Here is a 16,440-nt window from a genome sequence, read left to right as displayed (position 1 = left end):
TAGAGACAAATGACAATGAAAACATGACGATCCAAAACCTATGGGATGCAGCAAAAGCAGTTCTATGAGGTAAGTTTATAGCTATACAAGCATACCTCAAGAAACAAGAAAAATCTCAAATAAACAATCTAATCTTACAACTGAAGGAACCAGAGAAAGAAGAACAAACAAAACCCAAAGCTAGCAGAAGGAAAGAAATCATAAAGATCAGAGAAGAAATAAATGAAATAGAAACAAAGAGAACAACAGCAAAGATTAATAAAAGTAAAAGTTGGTTCTTTGAGAAGATAAACAAAATTGATAAACCAGTAGCCAGAGTCATCAAGAAAAAGAGGGAGAGGACTCAAATCAATAAAATTAGAAATGAAAAAGGAGAAGTTACAACAAACAATGCAGAAATACAAAGCATCCTAAGAGGCTGCTACAAGCAACTCTATGCCGATAAAATGGAAAACCTGGAAGGAATGGACAAATTCTTAGAAAGGTATAACCTTCCAAGACTGAAACAGGAAGAAATAGAAAATATGAACACACCAATCACAAGCACTGAAATTGAAACTGTGATTAAAAATCTTCCAACAAACAAAAGTCCAAGACCAGATGGCTTCACAGGTGAATTGTATCAAACATATAGAAAAGAGATAACACCGATCCTTCTCAAACTCCTCCAAAAAATTGCAGAGGAAGGAACACTCACAATCTCATTCTATGAGGCCACCATCACGCTGATACCAAAACCAGAGAAATATACTACAAAAAAAAGAAAATTACAGACCAATGTCACTCATGAATATAGATGCAAAAAAACTCAACAAAATACAAGCAAACAGAATCCAACAACATATTAAAAGGATCATACACCATGATCAAGTGGGATTTATCCCAGTGATGCAAGGATTCTTCAATATATGCAAATCAATCAATGTGATACACCATATTAACAAATTGAACAATGAAAACCATATGATCATCTCCATAGATGCAGAAAAAGCTTTTGACAAAATTCAACACCCATTTATGATAAAAAGTCTCCACAACATGGGCATAGAGGGAAACTACCTCAATGCAATAAAGGCCATATATAACAAAACCATAGCAAACATCATTCTAAATGGTGAAAAATGAAAACATTTCCTCTAAGATCAGGAACAAGACAAGGATGTCCACTCTCGCCACTATTATTCAACATAGTTTTGGAAGTCCTAGCCATGGCAATCAGAGAGGAAAAAGAAATAAAAGGAATACAAATTGGAAAAGAAGAAGTAAAAGGGTCACTGTTTGCAGATGACATGATACTATACTTAGAGAATCCTGAAGATGCCACCAGAACACTACAAGAGCTAATCAATGAATTTGGTAAAGTTGCCGGATACAAAATAAATGCACAGAAATCTCCTGTATTCCTATACACTAATGATGAAAACTCTGAAAGACAAATTAAGGAAACACTCCCATTTACCATTGCAAGAAAACGAATAAAATACCTAGGAATAAACCTATATAGGGAGACAAAAGACCTGTATGCAGAAAACTATAAGCCACTGATGAAAGAAATTAAAGATGATACCAACAGATGGAGAGATATACCATGTTCTTGGATTGCAAGAATCAATATTGTGAAAATGACTATACTACCCAAAGGAATCTACAGATTCAATGCAATCCCTATCAAATTACCCATGACATTTTTTATGGCACTAGAACAAAAAATCTTAAAATTTGTATGGAGACACTAAAGACCCTGAAGAGCCAAAGCAGTCTTGAGGGAAAAAACCAGAGCTGGAGGAATCACACTCCTTGACTTCAAAGTATACTACAAAGCTACAGTAATCAAGACACTATGGTACTGGCACAAAAACAGAAATACAGATCAATGGAACAGGATAGAAAGCCAGAGATAAACCCACGCACATATGGTCACCTTACCTTTGATAAAGGAGGCAAGAATATACAGTGGAGAAAGGCCAGACTCTTCAATAACTGGTGCTGGGAAAACTGGACAGGTATATGTAAAAGTATGAGATTAGAACACTCCCTCACACCATACACAAAAATAAGCTCAAAATGGATTAAAGACCTAAATGTAAGGCCAGAAACTATCAAACTCTTAGAGGAAAACATAGGCAGAACACTCTATGACATAAATCACAGCAAGATCCCTTTTGACCCACCTCCTAGAGAAATGGAAATAAAAACAAAAATAAACAATGGGACCTAATGAAACTTAAAAGCTTTTGCACAAATAAGGAAACCATAAACAAGACCAAAAGACAACCCTCAGAATGGGAGAAAATATTTGCAAATGAAGCAACTGACAAAGGATTAATTTCCAAAATTTACAAGCACCTCATGCAGCTCAATAACAAAAAAACAAGCAACCCAATCCAAAAATGGGCAGGAGACCTAAATAGACATTTCTCCAAAGAAGATATACAGATTGCCAACAAACACATGAAAGAATGCTCAACATCATTAATCACTGGAGAAATGCAAATCAAACCTACAATGAGATATCATCTCACACCAGTCAGAATGGCCGTCATCAAAAAATCTAGAAATAAATGCTGGAGAGGGTGTGGAGAAAAGGGAACACTCTTGCACTGCTGGTGGGAATGCAAATTGATACAGCCACTATGGAGAACAGTATGAAGGTTCCTTAAGAAACAAAAAGTAGAACTACCAATACGACCAAGCAATCCCACTACTGGGCATATACCCTGAGAAAACCATAATTCAAAAAGAGTCATGTACCAAAATGTTCATTGCAGCTCTATTTAAAATAGCCAGGAGATGGAAGCAACCTAAGTGTCCATCATCTGATGAATGGATAAAGAAGATGTGGCACATATATACAATGGAATATTCCTTAGCCATAACAAGAAACGAAATTGAGGTATTTGTAGTGAGGTGGATGGACCTAGAGTCTGTCATACAGAGTGAAGTAAGTCAGAAAGAGAAAGACAAATACTGTATGCTAACACATATATATGGAATCTAAGAAAAAAAATGTCATGAAGAACCTAGGGGTAAGACGGGAATAAAGACACCGACCTACTAGAGAATGGACTTGAGGATATGGGGAGGGGGAAGGGTAAGCTGTGACAAAGTGAGAGAGTGGCATGGACATATATACACTACCAAACATAAAATAGATAACTAGTGGGAAGCAGCCGCGTAACACAGGGAGATCAGCTCGGTGCTTTGTGACCACCTAGAGGGGTGGGATAGGGAGGGTGGGAGGGAGGGAGACGCAAGAGGGAAGAGACATGGGAACATATGTATATGTATAACTGATTCACTTTGTTATAAAGCAGAAACTAACACACCATTGTAAAGCAATTATACTCCAATAAAGATGTTAAAAAAAAAGAACCTACTTTTAAAATGTGATAAAAGTTATTAGCTTTCTTTTTAGAGAAATATACATGGATATATGCATACATTTATGTTAAAAATACAGCAGTGTTAATTATTTGCTCTATGAATGGGGAAACAATGGATAAGATCAGCTTTTGATACAGAAATATTCATATTTTTTATGTAGAATGAGGAAAAAATATCATAAATAAATTATATATATATTTGACTATTTCTTACTATATATAGAAAGGGCATATGAAAATATTGAAGACCTACATGAATAAATGGGCAAAAGTCAGACATAAAATTTACAAAAGAAAAAATTCTAAAGCTAATACAAACATATAGGAAATGTTAATCAAAGAAATGCAAATTAAATCAGTGAGATTCTGTTGTTTGCTTGTTAATTACCAAACATCAAAAAATACAATGATAGGAGGAAGGAAGATGGCAGAAGAGTAAGACGCGGAGATCACCTTCCTCCCCACAGATACACCAGAAATACACCTGCACGTGGAACAACTCCTACAGAACACCTGCTGAAGGCTGGCAGAAGACCTCAGACCTCCCAAAAGGCAAGAAACCCCCCACGTACCTGGGTAGGGCAAAACAAAAAAGAATAAACAAGAGACTACAGGATAGGGACGGGACCTGCACCAGTAGGAGGGAGCTGTGAAGGAGAAAAGGTTTCCACACACTAGAAGCCCCTGCATGGGCAGAGACTGCGGGTGGCGGAGGGGGGGAGCTGTGAAGCCGAGGAGGAGAGCGCAGAAACAGGGCTGTAGAAGGAAATGCAGAGAGATTTCCGCACAGTGGATCGGTGCCGACCAGCACTCACCAGCCCGAGAGGCTTGTCTCCTCACCCGCCGGGGCGGGTGGGGCTGGGAACTGAGGCTCGGGCTGCAGTCGGAGCGTGGGGAGAGGACAGGGGTTGGTGGCATGAACACAGCCTGCAACGGGTTAGTGCACCACGGCTAGCCAGGAGGGAGTCCGGGGAAAAGTCTGGACCTGCAGAAGAGGAAAGAGACGTTTTCCTCCCTCTTTGTTTCCTGGTGCACGAGGAAAGGGGAATAAGAGCGCTGCTTAAAGGAGCTCCAGATACAGCGTAAGCTGCGGCTAACAGCGCGGACACCAGGCACGGGCATGAGACGCTAAGGCTGCAGCTGCCACCATCAAGAAGCCTGTGGGTGAGCACAGGTCACTCTCCAACCTCCCTTCAGGGGAGCCTGTGCGGCCCGCCACTGCCAGGGTCCCGGGATCCAGGGACAACCTCCCCGGGAGAACACACGGCGCGCCTCAGGCTGGTGCAACATACCGCCAGTCTCTGCCGCCGCAGACTCGCCCAGCACTCGGTACCCCTCCGTCCCTGCGGCCTCAGTCAGCCAGAGCCTCCGAATCAGCGGCTCCTTTAACCCCGTCCTGTCTAAGCGAAGAACAGACGGCCTCCGGCGACCTACACACAGAGGCGGGGCCAAATCCAAAGCTGAACCCTGGGAGCTGTGCGATCAAAGAAGAGAAAGGGAAATCTCTCCCAGCAGCCTCAGGAGCAGCGGATTAAATATCCACAATCAACTTGATGTACCCTGCAACTGTGGAACACCTGAATAGACAACGAATCATCCCAAATTGAGGAGGTGCACTTTGAGAGCAAGATTTATTATTTTTTCCCCTTTTCCTCTTTTTGTGAGTGTGTATGTGTATGCTCCTGTGTGAGATTTTCTCTGTATAGCTTTGCTTTCACCATTTGTCCTAGCATTCCATCCATCCATTTTTTGTTGTTGTTGTTTTTTACTTAAAAAATTTTTTTCTTAATAAATATTCTTTTATTTTAATAACTTTATTTTATTTTACGCTACTTTATTTTCTTTTCCTTTACCCTCTTTCTTTCTTTCCACTTTATTTTTCCCTTTTATTCTGAGCCGTGTGGATGAAAGGCTCTTGGTGCTGCAGCCAGGAGTCAGTGCAGTGCCTCTGAGGTGGGAGAGCCAACTTCAGGACACTGTTCACAAGAGACCTCCCAGCTCCACATAATATCAAATGGCGAAAATCTCCCAGAGATCTCCATCTCAACACCAGCACCCAGCTTCACTCCACGACCAGCAAGCTACAGTGCTGGACACCATATGCCAAACAACTAGCAAGACAGGAACACAACCCCACCCATTAGCAGAGAGGCTGCCTAAAATCATAGTAAGTCCACAGACACCCCAAAATACACCATCAGACGTGGACCTGCCCACCAGAAAGACAAGATCCAGCCTCATCCACCAGAACACAGGCACTAGTCCCCTCCACCAGGAAGCATACACAACCCACTGAATCAACTTTAGCCACTGGGGACAGACACCAAACACAACGGGAACTACGAACCTGCAGCCTGCAAAAAGGAGACCCCAAACACAGTAAGATAAGCAAAATGAGAAGACAGAAAAACACACAGCAGATGAAGGAGCAAGATAAAAACCCATAAGACCGGGCTTCCCTGGTGGCGCAGTGGTTGAGAGTCCGCCTGCCGATGCAGGGGACACGGGTTCATGCCCCGGTCTGGGAAGATCCCACATGCCACGGAGCGGCTGGGCCCGTAAGACATGGCCACTGAGCCTGTGCATCCAGAGCCTGCGCTCCGCAACAGGAGAGGTCACAACAGTGAGAGGCCCGCATACTGCAAAACAACAACAACAACAACAAAATCCCTACCACACCTAACAAATGAAGAGGAAATAGGCAGTCTACCTGAAAAAGAATTCACAATAATGATAGTAAAGATGATCCAAAATCTTGGAAATAGAATAGACAAAATGCAAGAAACATTTAACAAAGACCTAGAAGAACTAAAGATGATGCAAGCAATGATTAACAACACAATAAATGAAATTTAAAACACTCTAGAAGGGATCAATAGCAGAATAACTGAGGCAGAAGAATGGATAAGTGACCTGGAAGATAAAATAGTGGAAATAACTACTGCAGAGCAGAATAAAGAAAAAAGAATGAAAAGAACTGAGGACAGTCTCAGAGACCTCTGGGACAACATGAAACACACTAACATTCAAATTATAAGGGTTCCAGAAGAAGAAGAGAAAAAGAAAGGGTCTGAGAAAATATTTGAAGAAATTAGAGTTGAAAACTTCCCTAATATGGGAAAGGAAATAATCAATCAAGTCCAGGAAGCACAGAGAGTCCCATACAGGATAAATCCAAGGAGAAACACGCCAAGACACATATTAATCAAACTGTCAAAAATTAAATACAAAGAAAACATATTAAAAGCAGCAAGGGAAAAACAACAAATAACACATAAGGGAAACCCCATAAGGTTAACAGCTGATCTTTCAGCAGAAACAGCAAGCCAGAAGGGACTGGCAGGACATATTTAAAGTGAAGGAGAAAAACCTACAACCAAGATTACTCTACCCAGCTAGGATCTCATTCAGATTTGATGGAGAAATTAAAACCTTTACAGACAAGCAAAAGCTGAGAGAGTCCAGCACCACCAAACCAGCTTTACAACAAATACTAAAGGAACTTCTCTAGGCAAGAAACACAAGAGAAGGAAAAGACCTAAAATAACACACCCAAAACAATGAAGAAAATGGGAATAGAAACCTACATATCGATAATTACCTTAAATGTAAATGGACTAAATGCTCCCACCAAAAGGCACAGACTGGCTGAATGGATCCAAAAACACGATCCATATATATGCTGCCTACAAGAGACCCACTTCAGACCTAGGGACACATACAGACTGAAACTGAGGGGATGGAAAAAAATACTCCATGCAAATGGAAACCAAAAGAAAGCTGGAGTAGCAATTCTCATATCACACAAAATAGACTTTAAAATAAAGACTACTACAAGAGACAAAGAAGGACACTACATAATGATCAAGGGATCGATCCAAGAAGAAGATATAACAATTGTAAATATTTGTGCACCCAACATAGGAGCACCTCAATACATAAGGCAAATACTAACAGCCAAAAAAGGGGAAATTGACAGTAACACATTCATAGTAGGGGACTTTAACACCCCACTTTCACCAATGGACAGATCATCCAAAATGAAAATAAATAAGGAAACACAAGCTGTAAATGATACATTAAACAAGATGGACTTAATTGATATTTATAGGATACTCCATCCACAAACAACAGAACACACATTTTTCTCAAGTGCTCATGGAACATTCTCCAGGACAGATCATATCTTGGGTCACAAATCAAGCCTTGGAAAATTTAAGAAAACTGAAATTGTACCAAGTATCACTTCCGACCACAAGGCTATGAGACTAGATATCAATTACAGGAAAAGATCTGTAAAAAATACAAACACATGGAGGCTAAACAATACACTACTTAATAGCGAAGTGATCACTGAAGAAATCAAAGAGGAAATCAAAAAATACCTAGAAACAAATGACAAGGGAGACACGACAACCCAAAACCTATGGGATGCAGCAAAAGCAGTTCTAAGAGGGAAGTTTATAGCAATACAATCCTACCTTAAGAAACAGGAAACAGCTCGAATAAACAACCTAACCTTGCATCTAAAGCAATTAGAGAAGGAAGAACAAAAAAACCCCAAAGTTAGCAGAAGGAAAGAAATCATAAAGATGAGATCAGAAATAAATGAAAAAGAAATGAAGGAAACGATAGAAAAAGATCAACAAAACTAAAAGCTGGTTCTTTGAAAAGATAAACAAAATTGATAAACCATTAGCCAGACTCATCAAGAATAAAAGGGAGAAGACTCAAATCAATAGAATTACAAATGACAAAAGAGAAATAACAAATGACACTGCAGAAATACAAAAGATCATGAGAGATTACTACAAGCAACTCTATGCCATAAAATGGACAACCTGGAAGAAACGGACAAATTCTTAGAAATGCACAACCTGCATAACTGAATCAGGAAGAAACAGAAAATAAGAACAGACCAATCACAAGCACTGAAATTGAAACTGTGATTAAAATTCTTCCAAAAAACAAAAGCCCAGACCAGATTGCTTCACAGGCGAATTCTATCAAACATTTAGAGAAGAGCTAACACCTATCCTTCTCAAGCTCTTCCAAAATATAGCAGAGGGAGGAACACTCCCCAACTCATTCTACGAGGCCACCATCACCCTGAAACCAAAACTAGGCAAAGATGTCACAAAAAAAGAAAACTACAGGCCAATATCACTGATGAACATAGATGCAAAAATCCTCAACAAAATACTAGCAAACAGAATCCAACAGCACATTAAGAGGATCATACACCATGATCAAGTGGGGTTTATTCCAGGAATGCAAGGATTATTCAATATATGCAAATCTATCAATGTGATAAACCATATTAACAAACTGAAGGAGAAAAACCATATGGTCATCTCAACAGATGCAGAGAAAGCTTTCGACAAAATTCAACACCCATTTATGATAAAAACCCTCCAGAGAGTAGGCATAGAGGGAAGTAACCTCAACATAATAAAGGCCATATAAGACAAACCCAGAGCCAACATCGTCCTCAATGGTGAAAAACTGAATGCATTTCCACTAAGATCAGGAACAAGACAAGGTTGCCCACTCTCTCCAGTCTTATTCAACATACTTTTGGAAGTTTTAGCCACAGCAATCAGAGAAGAAAAGGAAATAAAGGAATCCAAATCAGAAAAGAAGAAGTAAAGCTGTCACTGTTTGCAGATGCCATAATACTATACATAGAGAATCCTAAAGATGCTACCAGAAAACTACTAGAGCTAATCAATGAATTTGGTAAAGTAGCAGGATACAAAATTAATGCACAGAAATCTCTGGCATTCCTATACACTAATGATGAAAAATCTGAAAGTGAAATCAAGAAAACACTCCCATTTACCACTGCAACAAAAAGAATAAAATATCTAGGAATAAACCTACCTAAGGAGACAAAAGACCTATATGCAGAAAAGTATACAACATTGATGACAGAAATCAAAGATGATACAAATAGATGGAGAGATATAACATGTTCTTGGATTGGAAGAATCAACATTGTGAAAATGACTCTACTACTCAAAGCAATCTACAGATTCAATGCAATCCCTATCAAACTACCACTGGCATTTTTCACAGAACTAGAATAAAAAATTTCACAATTTGTATGGAAACAAAAAAGACCCCGAATAGCCAAAGCAATCTTGAGAATGAAAAACAGAGCTGGAGGAATCAGGCTCCCTGACTTCAGACTAGACTACCAAGCTACAGTAATCAAGACAGTATGATATTGGCACAGAAACAGAAAGATAGATCAATGGAACAGGATAGAAAGCCCAGAGATAAACCCACGCACTTATGGTCACCTTATCTTTGATAAAGGAGGCAGGAATGTACAGTGGAGAAAGGCCAGCCTCTTCAATAAGTGGTGCTGGAAAAACTGGACAGGTACATGTAAAAGTATGAGATTAGATCACTCCCTAACACTATACACAAAAATAAGGTCAAAATGGATTAAAGACCTAGATGTAAGGCCAGAAACTATCAAACTCTTAGAGGAAAACATAGGCAGAACACTCTATGACATAAATCACAGCAAGATCCTTTTTAACCCACCCCTTACAGAAATGGAAATTAAAACAAAAATAAACAAATGGGACCTAATAAAACTTCAAAGCTTTTGCCCAGCAAAGGGAACCATAAACAAGACCGAAAGACAACCCTCAGAATGGGAGAAAATATTTGCAAACGAAGCAACTGACAAAGGATTAATCTCCAAAATTTACAAGCAGCTCATGCAACTCAATAACAAAAAAAAAACAAACAACCCAATCCAAAAATGGGTAGAAGATCTAAATAGACATTTTTCCAAAGAAGATATACAGACTGCCAGGAAACACATGAAAGAATGCTCAACAGCATTAATCATTAGAGAAATGCAAATCAAAACTACAATGAGATATCATCTCACACCAGTCAGAATGGCCATGATTAAAAAATCTAGAAACAATAAATGTTGGAGAGGGTGTGGGGGAAAGGGAACACTCTTGCACTGCTGGTGGGAATGTAAACTGATACAGCCACTATGGAGAGCAGTATGGATGTTCCTTAAAAAACTACAAATAGAACTACCATATGACCCAGCAATCCCACTACTGGTCATATACCCTGAGAAAACCATAATTCTAAAAGAGTCATGTACCAAAATGTCCATTGCAGCTCTATTTACAATAGCCAGGAGATGGAAACAACCTAAGTGTCCATCATCTGATGAATGGATAAAGAAGATGTGGCACATATATACAATGGAATATTAGCCATAAAAAGAAACGAAATTGAGCTATTTGTAATGCGGTGGATGGACCTTGAGTCTGTCATACAGAGTGAAGTAAGTCAGAAAGAGAAAGACAAATACCGTATGCTAACACATATATATGGAATTTAAGAAAAAAATGTCATTAAGAACCTAGGGGTAAGGTGGGAATAAAGACACAGACCTACTAGAGAATGGACTTGAGGATATGGGGAGGGGGAAGGGTAAGCTGTGACAAAGTGAGATAGTGGCATGGACATATATACACTGCCAAACGTATAATAGCTAGCTAGTGGGAAGCAGTCGCATAGCACAGGGAGATCAGCTTGGTGCTTTGTGACCACCTAGATGGGTGGGATAGGGAGGGTGGGAGGGAGGGAGACGCATGAGGGAAAAGATATGGGAACATATGTATATGTATAACTGATTCACTTTGTTATAAAGCAGAAACTAACACACCATTGTAAAGCAATTATACTCCAATCAAGATGTAAAAAAAAAAAATACCATGATACAGACTGCGTGTTTTCAACCCAGTATCATTCTCCCTTTCTTGCTTACTAATAAAAACATAATTTTGTGGAACAACAATGTACCTAACTAAAAACTACACTTCTTGGCCTTTCTAGCAGATAATCTTGGCCATGTGACACAATTTCAGCCAAAGAGATTTTTTTTTAAAGTAGAACTTAAAGCAGCCATCTTGGGACCCTGAGGGGATAAGCACTCACTAAGGATGCCTGAGAGGTTCCTATTACTCATAGGCAAAGACTATTGTTAACTATATGCTCAATGCCTGTGAGGATTCATAAACAAGTACTCTCGCATATGGCTGGTGGTAGCGTAAACTAGTAAAACCTTTCTGGAAAACAATTTGGCAATACATACCAAGAACTTTTAAAACATTCACATTTACAAACTGTAGTGGCAAGAGTGTAGGGAAATAAGCACTCTCATGCATTGTTTGTGGGAGTGTAAACAATCTCCAACATGTAATTGTTAAGTGAGAAAAGTAAAGCACATGACATATGTAATGTATGTCTCCAATTGAGTTAAGAAGGGGAAAGAAAATATATACATGCATTTACTTGTATATGAATAAACTACGTCTAAAAGGATACACATAAAATTGGTAATAGTGGTTGACTCCAGGTGGGGAATTGGAAGGCTGTGGAACAGGGGTGGGAGGGAGACTTTTCACTGGATATCCTTATATACCTTGGCCCTTTGAGAGTTTCATGGGAATCTATCCTAAGCATATAAATAGAGATACAAACACTTACATACAAAAATGTTCACTCCAAATGTTACCACTAATTGTAAACACTTGGCAATCGGCTAAATGCCCTACATTAAAGAGGTTAGGTAAATTAGGTATATCCATGGGATAGAATATTTTGTAGCCATTAAAATGTTATTTATAAATAACGGCACAGGGATATGCTTATGATATAATATTAATTTAAAAGGCCAGATATATTTACTGGTTTTGAACTTTTACAGTCAACCTCTAGTCAACATAGAGTATTAATTACAAGTCAATGGTAACAACCTTGACAATATAAACAAAAAAGTACAGCTTATAGAAGGCTGGAGGAAGAAAGAAAGAATAGCAGCACTAATGTCCGTATCTTAGAAAGTGGGTAATCAAGAGAGACTGACAAAAGCCGATGGGAGGACAAACAGTGGTTAAGTTAATAAATCAAGGGAGAAAGGGCGGGGGGTGGGATGAACTGGGAGATTGGGATTGATATATATACACTATTGATTCTATGTATAAAATAGATAACTAATGAAAACCTACTGTATAGCACAGGGAACTCTACTCAATGCTCTGTGGTGACCTAAATGGGAAGGAAATCCAAAATGAGGGGATATATGTATATATGTATAGCTGATTCACTTTGCTGTACAGTATAAACACAATATTGTAAAGCAACTATACTCCAATTTAAAAAAATCAAAAAAAGGTTAATAAATCAAGAAATGGTGGTATAAACCCTATTATCTTGAATTTTGGAGGCAACTACAAGAAAAATGAAAATGACAAGGTTGCCTCTCAGGCAAGGGATTGGAAGTAGCAAAAGCAGAGGCAGAAGACCATTGCATTTTATCCTAAACCTCTCTGTACTATTTGGTTTGCTACCAGATATACACATTATTTTGATTAAAAGGCAAAAAAAACTTTTAAGTAGGATATATGACTGTGATTTCAACCATAAAAAGAAAAATGCATAGGAAAAAAGACTAGAAGGAAATATATCAAAACGTTAACAATGGGGCTTCCCTGGTGGCGCAGTGGTTGAGAGCCTGCCTGCCGATGCAGGGGACACAGGTTTGTGCCCCGGTCTGGGAAGATCCCACATGCCGCGGAGTGGCTGGTCCCGTGAGCCATGGCCACTGAGCCTGCGTGTCCAGAGCCTGTGCTCCGCAATGGGAGAGGCCACAACAGTGAGAGGCCCGCGTACCGCAAAAAAAAAAAAAAAAAAAAAAAAAACCTTAACAGTGGTTGCTTCCGGGTGGCAGAATCATGGGTGATTTCTTCTTTATACTTTCCTCTATTTTCCAAATTTCCTATTATGCTAAAAAGCCAGAAAGTATAGGAGATAATAAAATCAGAAAATAGGCCTGAAGAAAGAAAAAAGAAACATTTGCTGATTGACTCACTAAGAGAACACTTTTCAGGACTGCCCTGCCACCCCATTCCTCCAATCCCAAGCAAATACCAGAAAGGTCAAATAAGGCTGGGTGGGGACAGCACGCCCTTTATTTCCTGGGGAACCACAGGGGTACTGCGATGCCAGCACCCTCTGTGGCAGACTGTTGCAGTAATGGCTCTCAATTTGCTCACATGTCCTTGTGTGCATAGGAAAACTTTGCAGTTCCCACTCCCAAGAGATAGAATCTATTTCTCCACTTTTGGAATCAAGGCTTGGCCATGTAACTTGCTTTGGCAATGGGACAATGGAAAACATGACACAACAGAGGCTTGAAAAGTGCTTGCATATTGGGCTTGTCCTCTCTTGCTGCTGGACACCCTTCTGCTACCTTGTGAAAAAGCTTAGGCTGGCCTTCAGGTGGGTGAAAGACCACATGGAGAGAGGCCCCAGACACCCCAAATTAGGTCCTGGACACCTGAAGGAGATATTTTTAGACCATCCAGCCCCAGGCAATCTGGTCCAGACTAGAACAATAGTTCTGCCAACCTACAGAATCATGAGAAATGATCAACCATTGTTCTAAGACACTAAGTTTTAGATAGTTTGATTCAGCAAAAGCCAACTGACATACCCTCCAATGAAAAAACCACCCAGCCAGGGAGATGAATAAAATTCTTTTATTACCCTCTAAATTCCATATTCATCTCAAAACTCATTCATTCTTCCCTCCTCAGAGATGGCCTCTCAGCCAGTACAGGTAATAATCTAAGGAGTCTTGGGCCTTGTAGAGCTCAACAGTTAGCAGAATTTCCCTCCTTTGACAATATTATTATCAAAGGGCTGGGATGATGGTAGCAGAATGTTCTCAGGAGCCTTAGACTGCTTGCTGAAATCTGCTCAAGGTCTTCCTCTTTTCATCTCAAGCCATGTAATATCAAAAGCAACATGCTCCATTACCTCTGATTTTGCTGACCTGAGTGCACGAACTCTGTGTCTTATTGATTATTTTTGCTCCAGCACCTAACATGGTACCTGGCATACAGCAGGCACTCAACAAATGTTTGCTGAATAAACAAATGAGTGTCTTCCTATATTAAATGTCCCACCTAGCCAGTGGGACATATTTTCCCCCCAACCACCCCCACAGAGTTTAAGGACAGAATACTGGATCACCTTTAGGACTCCATGGAGCATCATCTGAATTCTTCTTTTTCTTGGGTCGAGATTTCAAAGCAGGGTCATCATCGTCAGACTCCAGGGAAGGGTAAACTGCAGTGAGAGGGAAAAGCAGGGTAAAATGAGATCTCATCCAGAAGGGTGATGACAGAATGATACCTACCTGAGCTCCTCCCACCCCCCTACAAGTGGACCCTTTACTTAATCCATACTCAACTGTAGGAATTCTTGAATATGCCACATACTTTTCATGTCTTTCTACTTTTGTACCCTTGCTGCAAATGTCCTTCTCCCAGCATCACCTAACTCTGATTTCACTCACCCAACATCCATTTAGTGAGTAACTTCATGAGTTAATGACTGTACAAAATTCAGCTTTAGATTCACATCCTAAAGAAGCCTTCCCTCTTCTCTTAATCTCATTCAGATGCGTCCTCCACTCTCCACAGTATTCTGTGCATACCTCTATTGGAGTTGTTATATAGTATTTAAGAGATGATTAGTAAATGTCATCCCCAATTTACTGTGAGGGCAAGGATATGTATTATTTGATTTTAAACTAAGGGAGCTGAACATAATGAAGAGTGGGTGCTCAGTAAGTGTTTGCTGAATTAATGGAAAAAGAAATGGTTCACACATTCACACAAAGGAAACAAAAAGACCACTTAGGCTGAATTGGGAACAAGATTATTATAACTGAATGATGCGAATGACAAAACACACATATATAAGTATCTCAACCTATATAAATACATAGAAACATCCAGTTTTATCATACACATGCAACACCTATACAGTTTAATAGGAAAATGGTCTAGAAAGGTCCTACTGATGAGGTCAAATTCTGCTACTGCTAAACCTAAAAGAGAAGCGAAGTGAGAGTGAATATTTCCTCCTAATGACTACTCCCATTCCTCCTACTGATCAGCTTCAAACTTCTCTAGAATTCTACTTCATCAGAGGAATCCAGTCTCCCACTTCCTTCCAGAAGGGTCTCTCTGTAGGAAAATGAGTCCATTTTTCAGGCCTGCCTCCTTCAGCAAAGAAGTAAAACACCTCTTTGACTCATTAAAAATTTTTTTTTGAATTTATTAATTGTCCCTAGAAAGAAATGACTACTGGTAACAGTTGTTTGAGAAAGGTTCCATCCCTACTAGACTAATGGCTGTCAATGTTATTTTGTTGGGTTTGAAAGGTTTTTCCACCTAAAGGAAAGAAGTGTAGTATGGTAGAAAGACCTTGAGTCTCAGGATTAGACAATTACTTTGAAATCCTGGACTGACCCACTAGCTTAGTAGCCTAGGAGAACTGTAAGTCTCACTACCTTCACCCATAAAATTGAAATAGTAGATGAACCTGCCTTGCAAAGTTCTGAGGATTGAGAGATAACAGGTATAAAGTAACATACAAAAGGAATTCCATTCTAAGGTTCATGTCTTATTCAAGATGGAATAAGATGTAGATAATAATTAATTTTAGACATTTAAAGAAAATACAAGTTAAAATACGCATATTAAAAAATACAAGGGTAGGGCTTCCCTGGCGGTGCAGTGGTTGGGGGTCCACCTGCCAATGCAGGGGACACGGGTTCGTGCCCTGGTCCAGGAAGATCCCACATGCCGCGGAGTGGCTGGGCTCGTGGGCCATGGCTGCTGAACCCGTGTACCGCAAAAAAAAAAAAAAAAAAAAATACAAGGGTGGGAGGAGTGATGCCTCCTCCAAAAATGATGGAGTTGGGAGCTCCAAGGATCTGTCCCTCCACTGAAGCAACCATTAAGCTGTCAAAAACTACAATAATCAGCTTCTTGGGGACTCTGGAATCCAATCAAAAACTTATAACAACAAAGGGGATGCTTAACAAAGAAAAAGCCTGCTTAATTAAGGCATTTAAGGAAAATTCTGTCAGGAAATCTCAGCTGACTGCTGAGGCAATGGAACAGATGCTTCAGTGACCCCACACAACAAGGAA

At 39.7% G+C, this 16,440-nt stretch overlaps 1 protein-coding gene across 4 annotated transcripts in view; it reads right to left on the bottom strand.

Annotated features, from left to right (window-relative positions):
• Positions 1-16,440, bottom strand: part of PHF8 (PHD finger protein 8) — a 96,246-nt gene that overhangs the window by 21,464 nt on the left and 58,342 nt on the right. For all 4 annotated transcript variants that reach the window (XM_060002129.1, XM_060002128.1, XM_060002130.1 and 1 more), the window contains one exon: positions 14,469-14,564. In XM_060002129.1, coding sequence (XP_059858112.1) covers positions 14,469-14,564 — 96 coding nt within the window. The remainder of the gene's footprint in view (positions 1-14,468; positions 14,565-16,440) is intronic.

Source organism: Delphinus delphis, chromosome X (assembly GCF_949987515.2).
Source record: "Delphinus delphis chromosome X, mDelDel1.2, whole genome shotgun sequence".
Classification (NCBI taxonomy): Eukaryota; Metazoa; Chordata; class Mammalia; order Artiodactyla; family Delphinidae; genus Delphinus; species Delphinus delphis.
Note: the sequence above shows the minus strand (reverse complement) of the source record. Positions and strands in the feature narration are given on the sequence as shown.